The sequence below is a fragment of the Triturus cristatus genome, chromosome 12 (assembly GCF_964204655.1).
Source record: "Triturus cristatus chromosome 12, aTriCri1.1, whole genome shotgun sequence".
Classification (NCBI taxonomy): Eukaryota; Metazoa; Chordata; class Amphibia; order Caudata; family Salamandridae; genus Triturus; species Triturus cristatus.
In genome coordinates this window covers 682,517,544-682,533,498 of record NC_140595.1, presented here as the reverse complement: position 1 = coordinate 682,533,498, position 15,955 = coordinate 682,517,544, and the positions used below count along the sequence as shown (strand labels likewise).

Below are 15,955 nucleotides of genomic sequence, written 5' to 3'. Positions count from 1 at the left end.
ATGCAAGTTCTCCAAGCCTATGTTTCAGAAGGAGACCCCTGAAGCTTGGTGTTCATGGCAAGCCCACTCAAGCCAGGAATTCTAGGGGAGTCCGCTGGATTCAGGAGCTCCACTGGAGTTTTCTAAAGCCATGAGTTCCAGGGTAGTCCTCTCCAGACAGAAGTTCCAAGTACAGACACTAGAGGAAGAAATTCCATGGGAGCCCCATTGAGCCAGGAACTTCAGGCGAGTCTTCTAAACCAAGCAATCTCCAGGGACAAGAGTCCCTACAACCAGGAGTTCCAAGCAAACCCTGGAGAGCTATGAGTTTCAGGCTCTTAGAATCCGGTATTTCGGGGAGTCTTCAGTGACCAGCTGTTCTAGGCATGTCCTTAGACCCAGGGGGGTGCTCTGCAGCCAAGGGTACCATGTGATACCTCTAGAGCTAGGAGTTTTACAGGAGTCTTTTCGATGGAGCAATTGTTGCTGGTAAGGGACCTGGAGGCAGCAGTTCAAGCTAAGACCTATACATGGGTTAAGCACCAGTGATGTAGATACAGTTCCGAGTCCTCTAGAGCCAGGAGTAAGCCTTTGTCGAATCTTACGTTTTTGTTGGTTTGTTGGACTCATTGATTGAATATCTGGGCAAGATTCAAGATATTGGACCAGTCTCACAAAAACTCTTGTGGAGATTCAGGGAAATAGTCGCAGTGCTCAACTCTCTCTGAGGTATGGAATGGGGAGCCAATCAGATGCCTCTTATCTGTGAGTGATGTTTTAATGAGTTCAGGTGAACAAAGCTGCCAAGTTTTCAGCATGCATGTGTGTGACATTTCTCTGTTTGAGTGTGCCTACGAGTGAGGTCTGCACCCTCTTGTGTGACACTTCGGGTGCCACTTTATTATGAGCAGTTACACAAGAAAATGTGTAGAGCGGAATCAGTTGACAGCCAAATAAGTGTTATTTCAAGCAATAATGTATGTTTACTTAGCAGTTCACCAACTGAGCTCTTTTCCACAGATCCACTCCCACTATAATGAATCACCGAGTTATTTGTATAAATAAAGCCTGGTCCTTTTTATAACCTTGTTCTTTTATTGTATAGTCTATTTGAAACTACATTTTTCCTGTTATGTTATGCCTAAACTGCTGTTCCAATCCACACATTTTCTCAGCCTTTTTGAGACTTTTAGTCTTGATTATATTGTTATAAAGTTAGGACTACAAGTCCCAGAATCCAAAGAAAATCCTGAAGTGTATGAGTTAGTCAGGGACAGATGTGGGAAACATAAGAGGCACGCACCTTGTTCAGTTAAAGTTTTATACAATTATAGATGAAATTATATGTGTTCCTTAATGATAAAAAAGTAACCCCACCCCACCCCAGATACGGCCTAGTGTTCCCAAACAATTGATATCATATTTAGTGAAGCATTCTATTTTATTAAATAATTGCTTTGGCTTTGTGTTGTGAGTGCAGTCAGAAGAAGGAGGCTTTATCACCACATTACTTGTAATGTTATATTGTTGCAGTTTTTTTTTTACACGGAGATGAAGTGATTTGGCCAGAATGACAGGATTTTGAGCTGACGTCAATACGTCACCCTGGTTCCCCACTTCCAAAGTCGTCATCTTTGACCGTAACGCCACATCCTCTCCCCATTTGAAGCCCAGATGCCTTTACAACTCCCGGACTTATCCTCGAGAAAAAAAGTGCCTCTAACTACGCTTCATGGTGTGCACCCTGAAGATCCGCTGCAGAGCTAGAGTGTATCCAAAACGCACACAGATACATTCTGTTTACAACTTCAAGAGTATTTCTAAATGAAAGGCAGAAAGAGCCTATTCGAAAACTACTCGTCAGTGACAACAATAAAGGCAGCATTAACAGCTGCTGCATAGTTGCCACAGCTGTTTGGGGGGGGGGTGGGGAGAGAGGGACCTCACAGCTCCCATCTGGTACCTGTGAGTTTCTGTGCACTGTGTTCCTGCTTGGCCCTTGTAGTCCTCCTATTCATCAGCGAACAAAGTTCATAAACACTAGGGCCCAGGGCCTATATTACCTGGAACACCAAGTCAAGTGAGAACGGGTGTTAACACTAGGGATGGGCAGTAAACTCCACTCTGCTGGCAGAGTACATGGAGTTTTGCCACGCCACGATCTGCTTGAAGAGCTAAATTCTGCAAAAACTTCACCAACCATCTTGTGGTGGTGTTTACTGGCGCCGACCACTAATTTAAAGTCAAGCAATCTGAATTGGTGTATACACTGGGGCTCAGTGCCGGTGTGTATCCCGTGCTCTCTAGGAGGCGGCTCTTCTCTCTAGTCTTTGCAGCCCCAGGGTTGATCTTGTAGACTGGGGTTCCTGTGGGTTACACAGGGAACAGTGGAAGCTCTGCTGCTGCCCCAGCTCTGTTTCCTGGGCGGAACACCGCAGAATCTTGCAGAGTTTTTATGTAACTCTCCGGAATACCGCCCACCCTTAGTTAACACGCACCACAGCAGTCACCAGCCATGCACCCACCAAATTATTGTCTCACATGATTGTAATTTTGCTGCAGCAAGACTTTGTGAGTCGACTAATTATCCTGAGCAGGTCAGGCACGGAGGGGTGTCTCACTTCTGGGGGATTTCTCCGTGTTGGTGTATGTCACGCTGCTGCTAGATCCACGTGTCCAGTTGAAGCTGGGCATCACCACAATATTTTCTTTTCAAAACCACATGCTGCTGCTGAAACAGAGTAATAATGTATCACGGTCGCACTTCAAACCACTGTTACCAAAGCAACACGTCCAGGCCTTCAAGGCTGAGTAAATTGCCTGGAGCAGGTAGCAGCTAACACCAAACCCAGCACGACCAGGCGGATGTTGTTAATTATTCCTACAGCGCCTCATCCAGCATTCATGAGGTGGAAGTGCTGTAATGTGCGACTAATACATTTTAGTGTGGTGATGCTCACACCAGCACTGAAATGCGTTAGTCTAACCCCTGATGCATGGCAATTGGCAGGGCTGGATGAAGTGAGCAGGAATAGAAGATCGCGCAGCTCTCAGGCACTACGGTTTCCTGTGGGCAGTGAGACGGCATGAGAGCAAATCACGTCTGATCCAAAGACTCCGTTTTGAAACGGCGCTTCTCAGATAACAGAATTCTCCTCCTCTGCCAGTCAACTGTGGTCTGTCTGCTTTAGTCCAACGGCAGAGTGTCCAAATGTAATTTCAATGTCTAATGGGTTCTCTCTCAAGTAAAGGAGCATACTCTGTCCCAGCCAGTCAAACTCTGTCTTGCCTGTCTCTTTCTAGCGGTTCAATGAAAATGTAATTTCAAGTTCACATGCTTTGGTGAATCTGCCTGCTTATTTTTTTTATTTTATGAAAGAAAACCTTGACCCGAAGATCCAGGTCTACATTCTTTCTTCAATATTGCCTATCAATTCCTCTTGTATAGTTCATATGTTTTCTACCGTTATTAATAACCTAACCTGCTTCTGTTTACCTGTCCTTATTTTTCATCCTGCTTAAAAAAAGGTGTGTTCAACTATGCTCTGAAAATCAAAACATCTTACGACCCCTCCCACCACCTTCCTTCCTGCATGCTTTTCCCAGGTTGACAGTTATATGTAACAGTTTTACTCTATTTATAATCAACCTCTACCCCGACCTTGAACTGCTGAAAAAAATATTTTTTTTGCCTTAATTTGCCCAAAAATTCAGATGAATTGAGGTTGACATGATTCAAATCTCCGAGAACTAGCTATTAGTCCGCTGTGCGTCCTATAGAGTTAAACGTTTTATATAAGTCCTTAACATTAGCAGTTCCTGGGGAGATGTCTTTGAGTGGAGATTATCTTCTCACGGTTGTACAAATAAAGTTTATTCCTGTTCATCCTGACATAGGGCCTCTCTGGAGCAAGAGTTTACGGGAGCATTAATTACTAGGAATAAGCCTTTGCAGGGTGTAGCACTGTGTGAATTCAGCACTTGGCACCTCACAACTGGCAAGTCTAACGTATCTTCCCTGCAAATATACACCACCAATCCCATGCTCTCTTCCCTTCAGCAAAAACCTACCAATCCCATATTGACATCTCTGCAGCTAAGGTTATCCCATCTTCCCTTAAGTCTACAACTGACAATCCCATCCTTGCTACTCTTCAGCCAAGGAACATTTGGTCCATCCTCATTCCCCTGCAGGCCAGCCCACCTTTAACCCATTTCCCAGGGTGCTTGGTCTCTCTCTCCCTGTCTTTGCAATCAGTTTACCCTTTTCATGTATCTATCTCAGGCCTTTTCAACTCACTTGAGTTTTTTTTACATGAGATTCTTTTTAGAGATGGACTGAAGTAATCTGTGAGATTATTAAGGAATGTCTCCATTTAACCAGGTGTGCAATGACTTGTGTGCCAAGATCAAGCCTTGTGCTTGATGTAAATTGTTACTTTACATCAAAATGAATTGTAGATGTGTGACAGTTTGTGATGTTTTCATACTATGGTGTTTTATTTTGTATATTGATCTTATGGCACTTCTGCATAGTATCATCTGCCATCGAGTGTCCTCGTCGTATCATTCTGTGCTCTGCATTGGTATGATTACTAGAGAAATTCGAGGAAAGGCCGTAGGCCTGGCACTCTTTAAGCAAGATCTGTGTTCAGGATGGTGAAGTCTATGAAGGTAATGGGAACTGAGCCGCCCCTGATGATGATGATATTACAAACTGATCTGGCACTTGAGACAGAGGACGATATCTAGGGGGCAAACTGGGGAACGTATTTTCAGGTTTGGGGATGATAAGAATATCTTGCAGGGGGGGTGTTGGGTAGGCTTTTTTATGTGGATAGGTGGGAGCCCAAAGTTAGTCTAAAAAAAATGCTTGATCAGCAGGGAGGGAGATTTGTGCAGGGAAAAATGGGATTGGCCGCCGGAGCCTTTTACTACAGAGCGTGTTGAGGGAAAACATTTGTTGGTGAGCTGTTAGTGGGACAGAGGTGGCTGATAAAGATTTAGAGGGACTTTATCCTGGACCACCTTTGTTAGGGAAGGTCAGTCTACAGCTAGCGTAGTGTGGAACTCAGCAAGTCCGGTCCAATTCCTAGTCCTATTATAGCCGACTCGCCCAGTGGTCTATCAAGAGCGTGACCCCAGTCAAGATGAGGCAGCTGCGTGGCCGCCAATAAGAATTCTAGCAGTCTTTTCCTGGGTGATGAAGGAGCATGGGATCCCAACTGCCTAACAGTGTCATGCATTGTGGGAGTTGGCCCCAGGGGTAGGATAATAACCCCACAATTACAATCTTATTGATAATGCTGCACAGGAGACTACTTGAAAGGTAGTGATGACTAATGTGACAAATCAAAGCAAGGAAGAGATTACCTAGAAATGTAGCCCCTTAAACCTTACGAAGGAGCAGATAAATTAGTAGTTTGTGAATATTGTACATTGCAGACAATCCTTAGCTAGTTAGTTGAAAGTACCACGGTTAGGAAATTAGAATACATCCTTAGTTAGATGAGACTCTGCCTATTGACCATCAAGAGCAGTGTGTGACTCGACTATATTTTTGTATGTCCTGCAACCAAGAAAAAGGTTTCACTGCAAGAAAACGTTATGCAGCAGAATTCTTGTACAGCTGAGGGGTCTAGACTAAATACTGGGGTACAGCTGGGATGTTTCTGTTGCTCAGTTGTTGGGTCTTCGTACACTCTCAACTAAAGCTGCTACTGGTTCTAAGTCCGATGGCCAGGCCTGTTCATGCTTTGATTCTTTCAAAATCTGTTTTTAATATTGCTAATAAATGGTTCATGCTAAATAAGCCTGACCATGCCTCAATCTTTAAGTTGGGCACCTTTTGATCTCGGCTCCATTTTAGGTCCAGCCTGGTTATGCTTACCCCATGTAAACCTATTGCAATAATGGGTCGATAAAATGTGGACATCCTGTCATCAGTTGCGTGTGACTTACTTCAGGTGATGCCAAGATGAACCAAAATATTACAGTTTTGTCGTTTGACATCCAGTATTCTGATGAACAGACTAGCACAAAACCTCACACTCTGCCAGGTTTAGACCCAATGGCTGAGTTTCATGTGGCGGAAGATTCAGCTAAAATGTACATTGTCTGTACCCAGATACAACCTGCACACCCATGCTATCGTCTTGTAAATGTTGGTTCCTCCATATCGCGTGCTTCACGTAAAATAGATCTTTTGGGTTTGAGAAGGTGTTTCACATATTTTTCTATTAAATACGAGGATAAAATGTAAAAGTATTTCTAGACCATATTCATTGAACGTAGTCTGAAGACTGGTAATGCAGGTGCTTGCAATTAATACACCATAACAGTTGTCTGCTGCTTGTGTTATTTGCCAGGTCACTTGTAAGAACAATAGAGAAGTCTTAATACTGCCAAAAGTAAACTTTAAACAGAATAAACACACTGCACAAAAGTCATCTTTATGCTGTTGCGGAAGTGTTAAGCTGTACCCTCAGTAGAACTGTACTTTGTGGCTCGTTGTAAGGCTGTATAGCTTAATATATACAACTATGACGAATTTGTTCAACCTGGGTTCTGTTTTTAGATGTTTTATAAACGTTGCTGGTGAAGAAATTTCCATGTAGGATCTTCCTTATTGTTTTTATGTAATTTAATCTAATAAATATAGAAGTTAAAGCCATCACTGGTATTGTATTTAACCATTAATTGCCCTAATCTACAAAAGCACCAAAATAGTTTTAAAGAATTGGAAGCAAACAACGTGTTCTTCAAAGTTAGAGCAAATTTGTTGCTTATAAATTAGGATACTGACATTATTAACATAGCAGACGTGTTCCTCCATTTTCTCTATCATTAGACTTGTGCTTATTTGGTTGAGGCTTGGGCTCGGTCAAAGGCTACACGATTCTTGGGTATTTTTTTTATTTGTGTGGATAGTTTTGTGGGATGCAACATTTATTTTTTTATCATTTTAGTTGACCATTTCACAATTTTAGCAAAAATTAAGATAGTTTTTTTATGCCAAAAAAGATATAATTCTCTAAGGCTGGTGGTGATTAGATTTCCTTTGGATTAAAGTTGGCTCACTTCAGCCTCCCATGCAGATGTTTGCTCAGGTCCGGGTACACATTTCGGTTGTCACGTTTACACTCTCTAAAGAGGTGGAACAGACGGATGTCCAGTTCTTTTCATGAGCTCAAAGAGGCTGTGTCTATTCAACAGTGATCAGATGACTGGTTACAGGTGTGATCATTATAGATTGTCGTCACTGCTAGGAGCAAATAATCATGCGGCCAAACAGAGATTAAGTTGTGTGCAAAATTATTTTGTTTCATCATAGGATTGTTTTGATGACTCAAATTCTGTTTTGTTACTGTTCTTCTTGTAGAAAAAGATTTACAAATATAAGAAGGTGCTGAGTAACCCCGGCCGCTGGGAGGTAGTCTTGAAAGAGATCAGGACACTGGTGGAGATGGCTCTGACTTCCCCGCTACAGGATGACTCGATACACCAGGCGCCCCTCGAGATTGTGTCCAAGCTGCTCTCTGAGGTAAGCCTGGTGTAGTATTATGTATGTCCCCATTGCTGTATGTATGAGCTGGTGTCTGGAATGCTGATAGTTAATGATGTTAGAGAAAATTGGTGTGTGGTCTTGAGTGGAAGCTAGGAGATGGGGATAATTGGAGGGAAGATGGAACTCTGACACCTGACTATTGTATGAAGACCCTGCTCTTTAAATACAGTTCATGGGTTGTAGCAAGGCAAATCCCATGAACATTTCACAGCATCTAAGAGTTAATGCAGCTGTGGTTTTAGTTTTTCTAAGGTACCGAAATTTAAATACAGTAGTGTCCTGAAAATCAAATCAAAAATTAGATTTAGTGCAGCACTATCCATTAAATTACACATAGAGAATCTTGAGATTTAATGAACAATGTCCTTCAAACTTCTTCAAAGACAATGAAAGTACCTCTTTGTTCTACAGATTGCAAAGTGGGCACAGGGATTTAATTATTCAGTTTTGGAAAAAAATACAGGTTTCCTTACTTTTGATACCTCAGTAAACCAGCAGGTCTTATAGAGGGTTCTCAAATTCAGTTTCTGGATTTCCTATTAATCTCAAAGGAGACTGACATTAAGCAGCTTTAGTGCACAAAAGATCTTACAGGGGATACTGAAATGTAATCCCTCCCTCCCACAGATCTTACAGGATTTGTGAAAATTAATGTTTGAGTATCATACAAGCTGTTGTGGATGCGAAGATTTAAAACTTGAGTATCCCCCAGATCGGCTTGAGGGTTTGAAGAATTGATACCTGAATATCTCACATAGAATGAGATTTTATTTGTTTAAGGGTTGTTCTCTAGCACCGCATTTTCACCTCTGTTATGTCTGGGGACCTTGCTGAAATGCTGCATACTAATCAAAGCTTCGGATGATCAATGGTATGTTTCAAGGTATGCAGTAATGATGAGTTGATAAGGGAAAATCTGAAATGTTGTAGGAGAACCATATGGGTGAGGAAGCTGCAAAAGGAAACCACTAAGATTGAGACAGGATAGAGTGGGGAAACGATGAACATGGCGTTTGGAATGTCAATGACTTTAATCCATCTCTAGGGCTTTTCATAGCCACCATCAATATGGATGCATAGTATAAAAAACAACTTCTGTAAAAGGATTTTTATCAACTTCCTTCGGGTGAATTTATTTGGCTGAGCTCTCGAACGGTTTGAAAGTGTTTGAAACCCTTGTTTCTTTTATGCCTATGTTTTATGTCCCCTATTTTGTATTAATTAGAATTTTTGTTGGCTTCTTGTTTACGCTTCGATGATCAGAGGGTCTTGGTCAGGCCTCTTCTAAACAGTGCTTCAACTTTTTTAATGAAATTCGCTATGCATATGAAAGGTTTACAACATTCTAAAATTAATCCTTGATCCTGCTTGCTTGCAATATGGTGCATTCAATGAAGGCTTCTTGAGAAGCCTTATTTTTAGGTATCGGGCTAACTGGTTTTGCATCCTTTAAATACTGAATCAGCTTTTCTGGGTGGAGGCACCAAGTTGCCGTTATGCTGAAGTATTACTCAGATTTCGGAAGGTGCTGAGATTTAATACCTCATTATCCACAGATCTTAGATATTACTGATATACAATAACTTAATATCCACAGATCTCCGAGGATAATAAGATTTAATATTTCTATAGCAACAGGTTTCAGAGGGCACTGATGTTTAATATCTCAGTATCTAGAATTCTCAGAGGTTACTGAAAAATATGCTCAGTATTATAGGGTACTTAGATTTCAGTCCTCAGTACACAAACTAGTGAGGGTGCTGATATTCAGTGTCTCCATGTCCACAGATTTTGGAATAAGCTGATATTTATTATTATATCTGTGATATTTGAGTACACCGCAAAATAATACTTCAGTTGCCTATATACCTCCAATGATGCTGAGATTTAATATTGAAATATCTTACATGCATTTAATGCCTCAATAGTCTGTGTCCTATTGAAGTCAAACGGTTCAGTTATTCCTGGTGATGCTTGAACCAACCTGTTGCAGAGCTTCGGACAGGACTTGCAAAGTTAAACAGTAAGTTTTGCTGCTTAAGTCATAGGATTCTATTCACAAACCCATTTATGAGTTTAAGTGTTTGAGATTGAGTGGTACTATTATATTAAAGACGTACTCTTTTACCTACTCTCACATGGCTTTGTCAATCTACTCCTAAAACATTCAACTCTATATCTATTCTATTTGAGATGTTTTGTGACTAATTCAACAAGCATTTGCAATGCAATAGGTCTCTCATTTACATGAGTTTCGTAAATGCGACCCTCATTGCATTGCAAATGCTAGTTTGTAAAAACGTCCATGCGGCACTTTAATATCAGTCACGCCCGGGGGCAGGCACTGTCCCTAATTGCTGGCATGAAGAAAGATGGACAAAAAGAGATCATGGAAGTAGAGGCAGAAATCGGCAGACTGGAGTGCACATTAGAAGCTGGGGTCACACAAAAGAAACTTCACACACTACACCTCAAGCAGGACGAATATAAAGATCTTGTAACAGACAGGGCCAAAAGCCTTGGTAGGGAAAAGTTGTGTAAGATATATGACCTGGGGGACAAAGCAGGGAAACGAATCGCCTGGCTCGACAAGAAGGAATGGGCGAGTCAATTGGTACCGGAACTCAAAGGTACAAACAATGACACCATCACCAACCCCCAAGATATTGCACATCGCTTTGCCACCCTCTACAAGAGAGTGTATACAGCTAGTGCATCACACACAGGGGATGACTCACATGACTTACTGCGTGACATTGCTCTCCCAGCGCTATCGAAGGGAGACCAGCAATTCTTGAACATTGCTTTAACAAACAATGAATTAGCGCAGGCTATCAGATCATTGAGTTCTGGGAAGGCCCTTGGCCCAAATGGTCTACCCATTGAGCTATACAAACTTAAACCTGACAAAATAGCCCCATACCTAAAAGCAATGTTTGAAGAGAGCAAGAAGTTGGGAGCTCTACCTCAGGATCAAAGACTGGCCACACTGGTCACTATTCACAAACAGGGTAAACCCAAAACTGACTGTGCCTCATAAAGGCCGAACTTCCTTCTCAACGCAGAGCCTAAAATCCTGGCCAAACTCCTTGCAAACCGCCTGATCAAGGTGATTGAAGGACTAGTCCATCCGGATCAGTCAGGCTTTATGCCGCACCGCAACACTGCGCTGAATCTGCGCAGGCTACATGGGGTGCTAGGGAGGGCTGGTACAATCCGAGAAGATGCCGTGGTTGTATCCTTGGATGCAACCATGGCGTTTGACACCATTGAATGGCCTTATCTATTTGTAGTTCTTGCGAAGTTCGGGTTCAGCCCGGAATTTATCCAGTGGGTGCAGAATTTTTTATTCAGAGCCCCAAGCACAGGTTGAAGTTAATAACACTCGGACAGGTTTACTCTGAGTCTGGGTACCCGGCAGGGATACCCCCTCTCCTGTTCGCCCTCGCTCTCGAACTGCTTGCGGCTTGGATTCGTCAAGAACCAGAAATACGAGCTCTGCGTTGGTCCCCTGGCTGGGAGGACCGTATCTCTCTATGCAGACGATATCCTTCTATTTCTAGCCTCCCAGAGGAAGTCCCTGGTATGTGTCTTAGACATCATAGCAATCTTTGAAAGATTTTTGGGATTCTCCATCAACTGGACCAAATCCCTCCTATAAGTCCAAAAGGGGGTCTCGCCCACCCCACCAATTGGCTGCCCAATACAAATCAATACAATGGACTTCAAATATCTGGGTATTTATGTCACATTGGACCCCAAAATCTGCTTTACTCAAAACCTTCTCCCACCACTGCAGAGACTCAAACGTGACATAACCAACTGGAAAACCCTTCCGCTTTCACTACTGGGCAAAGTGGCCCTCTTCAAGATGATGTCGCTGCCCTGTTTCCTGTATGCAATACAGAACTCCCTTGACCCAGTTCCAGCAGAGTAGTTTAGAGAGGTAGAGAGTCTACAGCAAGATCTGCTGGGGGACGGAAAACCCCCCATAGCGTTATCCAAACTCACACTCAATTGGTATGATGGAGGGATTAGCCTCCCAGATATAAAAAAATATTACTGGGCAGCACACCTTGCAGCCATTAATCAGGGCACATATGGTTGGCCAGATGATCCCGGCTACGCCATGGATAGATTGGCTCTTCCAGAGGAAATTATAACCGGGCACTGTATTCCAAACCCAAAAGATACCCCTTGACAGGACCAACTGACCACTCGGTCCGAATTTGGCACACCGTTAATAAAAATCTGGGCTCGGAGCGAAAACTCACCCCGGCAACCCCGTTATGGGACTCTGAACAATTGGGTGAACTGTGGAAAATGAAGGGTTTTGACAAGTGGGACCTCTTCTGGATCTCACAGATCAAAGACTTTGAGAGAATGGCGAAATTAAATCATTTGCGTCTTTGCAGCAGCAATATGAGTTGGCAGACTCGGAACGCTTTAGATATACTCAAATCCGTCATGCACTAAATTCCCACTTCCAGAAAGGCTCCTCCCCTCCGGATCCCTCTCCATTGGAAGACAGATTGTTAGACGGACATCTACCCTATAAAACTATATCACTGACCTATAGGAAACTGATCAACAATATGACAAACTCCCTGGGACAACTACGTGAGAAATGGGTGAGGGATGGCATCGAACTAGAAAACAAGGCCTGGCAGGAAGCGGTGTCCTCACCAAGAGTCGTAGCAATCTCGGCCGGACTCCGACTAGTTCAACTCAAAATCCTACATAGAATCTATGTCACAGGGCCTAGTCTGGTACGCATGGGTAGAGCCGACAGAGGAGGCTGTCGGAGACAATGTGGTCAGGAAGCGACATTTCTGCACATATGGGAGTGCGAGTACATACAATCATACTGGCTTAGGATCCACAACATATTAAGTGAAGTGCTCTCAATGGCCATACACCCAGATGCACGTAGATGCCTCTTAAACATATGGGAACCCACTGATTTGAATTGCTACCACATGCAATAGGTCACACTGGGGCTTGTGCTGGCCAAAAGGAACATAGCACGATTGTGGGGAGCGGCACAGACACCCAAAGTAGAAGCTTGGAAAGAAGACCTAGACTGGTGTATGTATAGGGAAAAGACAGTGTACACAGCCCTTGGCTGCTCCAAAAAGTGGTCCAAACTATGGAATCCCTGGAACTCCTATCGAGGGCATATATGCAACCCTCCACCTAGCCTTGACCTGGATGATCCCTCCACCCCATAGTCGGAACCCTTGCGCTCTGGAGTAAACAATTATTTATTGTTGCCTCAATTAATGTATTGTACCTGATTCCTCTGCATTATATGTCATATGTCGACGGATGTTTGATGATAAAGTTATAAAAAATATATATTTATATCAGCCACGCCCCTTTATCTAGACGATCCTTGTCTAAAGAAAGGGGCATGGCCGACATTAAAGTGAAAGCGCCAGATGGGGCGCTTTTATCAAAAAAGCATTTGTTTGTTAAGTGCACAAACAGATGCTTTTTTTTTTGGTAAAAGCGATCCATGCCCTGCTTTCATTTAAATGGCGGCCATACCCCTTTCCTTAGACTTGGCTCGTTTAAGGAAAGGGGCGCGGCCTCCATGTATGTAAAAGTGCTGCATGGGTGCTATTAAACAAACAAACAAAATAGAAATAAGTTAGCGCAGCTGCTATACTTAAAGCGGACCGCAATGCTAAAATAAATAAAGACACGCAGCCGCTATAGTTTAAGTGGACCGCCATTAGTAAATAAAATAAAAGCAGGCGGCGTGCTACAACGAGGTGGGTGGAATAGAGGCAAATGATTAATCAAAATACTGCTCACAGCCAAGATAATGCAGTCCTTGTAACAAGACAAGTAAAAGGTCCACTCGTTATGGGAGGTAACAAATGCAGACAAGGCGGTACCAAGGAGGGACTAACAAGCCTAATAATGACTCGGAAGCCAGCGTTTACGAAGGAAAATGACACACGCCATTTAAAAATATAGGTGGAGAGTGGGTGAGGCTTCAAAGCCATACTCTAATACTGCATGCCTCGCAGCAGCGCATGTGCTGCCCAGGCTTGACCTAAAAAGGTATGTGAGATATGTAAAAGAGTACTATAGAAATATTGATTTACATAGCCTTGTGAATAGCCCAGATAGAGTTGTTTAGTCCCTGTTAAGCTGGATCAGTTGAGCATATAAAGCTAGCTACTTCCCGTACTTTCCTTAGGTAAAACAGGAAAGTCTTGTTTACCTGAGCTATTGACCAAGAAAAAACACCAACTGTCCGTGGTCTGTCTTTCTACTATAAATAACTCTTGGCTTTTAGAGGCGTTGGTTCCATTTTCCATGTCAATATGTAGGTATGTTCTCGTCTCACTTCATTCACCTAGGCCAAGACATAAATAAACCTGATCTAACATTTTAAAGTCACATATTCTCTCGAGAAGGAATGAGACCAGACCCAGTGAAAGTGCTGTCCTTAAATTTGATAATTAGTCCTAAAGATGTATCTGAATGACGTTCAGGCTACCATGAGTACACAATTTAAGGAGCTAACAAAAAGAGGACGAATGTTTAATTGGATTAGTGACTGTGAACATGCATTTAGAAAAATAAAAGAAGATAAATCGCCTGCAGCCAAGTTAAAGTACTTTGATACAGAACTATGCATGGAACTAGTAGTGAATGTTAGTCCTGTGGGGCTTGGTGCAATTCTAGTGCAGCTCAAACCAGGCATAGAGACTCCTCGGCTTGTGATCTCGAATGCCAGTAAAAGTTTGTGGCATTGGAAGAAGACGCTCACAACCAGAAATAAAAGTTTAGCTGTGGTATGAGCTTGTGAACGTTAGCATGATTTTTTGTATGGCAAGCCATTTGTCATAATAACAGATCAGGCTTTGACTTCTATTTTTGGAAATCCCAAAATAAAAATGTCCCCATGGATGGAGAGACAGGGAATGAGATTATTGGATTATAACTTTAAAATTGTTCATAAAACAGGAAAATAATATAATCCTGCAGATTATCTATAAAGACACTCGTAAACTGAAGAATACGTATGCCTTAAGATCATATCAGTGCCAGGAATTGTTTCTGAGAAAGAACTAATTGATGCGTCGCAAAAAGTTGAAACCATTCGAGAGATAACATAAATTTAGACTTGAAAATAACTGGAGGTTGATAAATAGTGCAACTCGATTTCAGTAGAACATAAAACGAAGTTACACTCTAGCCTTTAAGAATATACATGCTGAATTATCTGTGGCCTCATCTGGTATACTTATAAGGGGAAATAACGTAATTATTCCTTTGAGCTTACAAACACGTGTAATTGAGCTAGCTCATGAAAACCACAGAGGTGTAGAGCGTGAGAAAATGTGGCTTCCCAGACAGGACAGTCAATTCGAAGAAATTGTTCAAACGTCCTTTATGTCGTTGCACTGCCAAAGAAAGAATGATGGAAGAATTGCACATGTCTAAATTACCAGATGCAGTATGGTCAATGCTTTAAATGGGCCGGTACTGTCCGGTACGGCGTACCAGAACATTTTTATTTTGGGAGGGAGAATACTGGCACTTCTCAAAGGAAATGCTATACTTTTAATTGGAGATTACTGGCACTTCTCAGAAACAAGCAGGTACTCTGCTACGGAGTACCTGCACTTCTACTTTTCCATTTCAAGCTCTGAGTATTGTGTAATGTAGCATCAGATTTCTGTGGGACGTTAGACTCTGGGAATTATCTACTAGCAATAATTGATGAATATTCTCTATTTCAAGTTCTAAAAGTAGTATAGTCAACTTTAACATCAGCTGTGCTTTTTATCCTTGATGATATTGTGTCTACTTAGGGAAATAGCAGATGTGCTATAAAAGACAACGGGCCACCTTTTGATACAAATGAGTTAAACAAAGTTCATGGCCTACTTAGGAATAACTCATAGAATAGTAACACCAATGTGGCCTCAAGCAAATGGGGTGGTAGAAAAGCTAATGGGCACTATTAAAAAGGCTAAGCAAAGAGCAAAACTTTGTTGTATCTCTATTAAATCAAGCATTAAAACAGGTTTTGCATGATTATCGAAATACTCCTCGTTGATCTACAGGAAAATGTCCCACAGAGTTGATGTCAAGGCAGTCTAGAAAAACTCTCCCAACATGTCCGCCAAAAGACCATGCTGAAATTATGAAAAGGGACTAAAAAGTTAAATTAAGTGCAATGCAGATTGCAAGAAAAATACTCAAGACCAGGATTACCAAGTAGGGGATTTGGTATTTGTGAAACATCAGCAAAAAAGGCAGTCACAAAGTAGAGTTCATCCTTCTTTTCTGAAAGTGACAAAAGTTAATTAAACTACATTTACGGCAAGAGACTAGGGCAGAGTAATAATAAGGGCGAAAACTTCTTCAAAAAGTTTATTTTGA

The 15,955-nt window shown here is 42.1% G+C and overlaps 1 protein-coding gene across 5 annotated transcripts in view; it reads left to right on the top strand.

Annotated features, from left to right (window-relative positions):
* Positions 1 to 15,955, top strand: part of CMIP (c-Maf inducing protein) — a 453,793-nt gene that overhangs the window by 318,486 nt on the left and 119,352 nt on the right. For all 5 annotated transcript variants that reach the window (XM_085638216.1, XM_085638214.1, XM_085638213.1 and 2 more), the window contains one exon: positions 7,361 to 7,522. In XM_085638216.1, the coding sequence (XP_085494342.1) occupies positions 7,361 to 7,522 (162 nt within the window). The remainder of the gene's footprint in view (positions 1 to 7,360; positions 7,523 to 15,955) is intronic.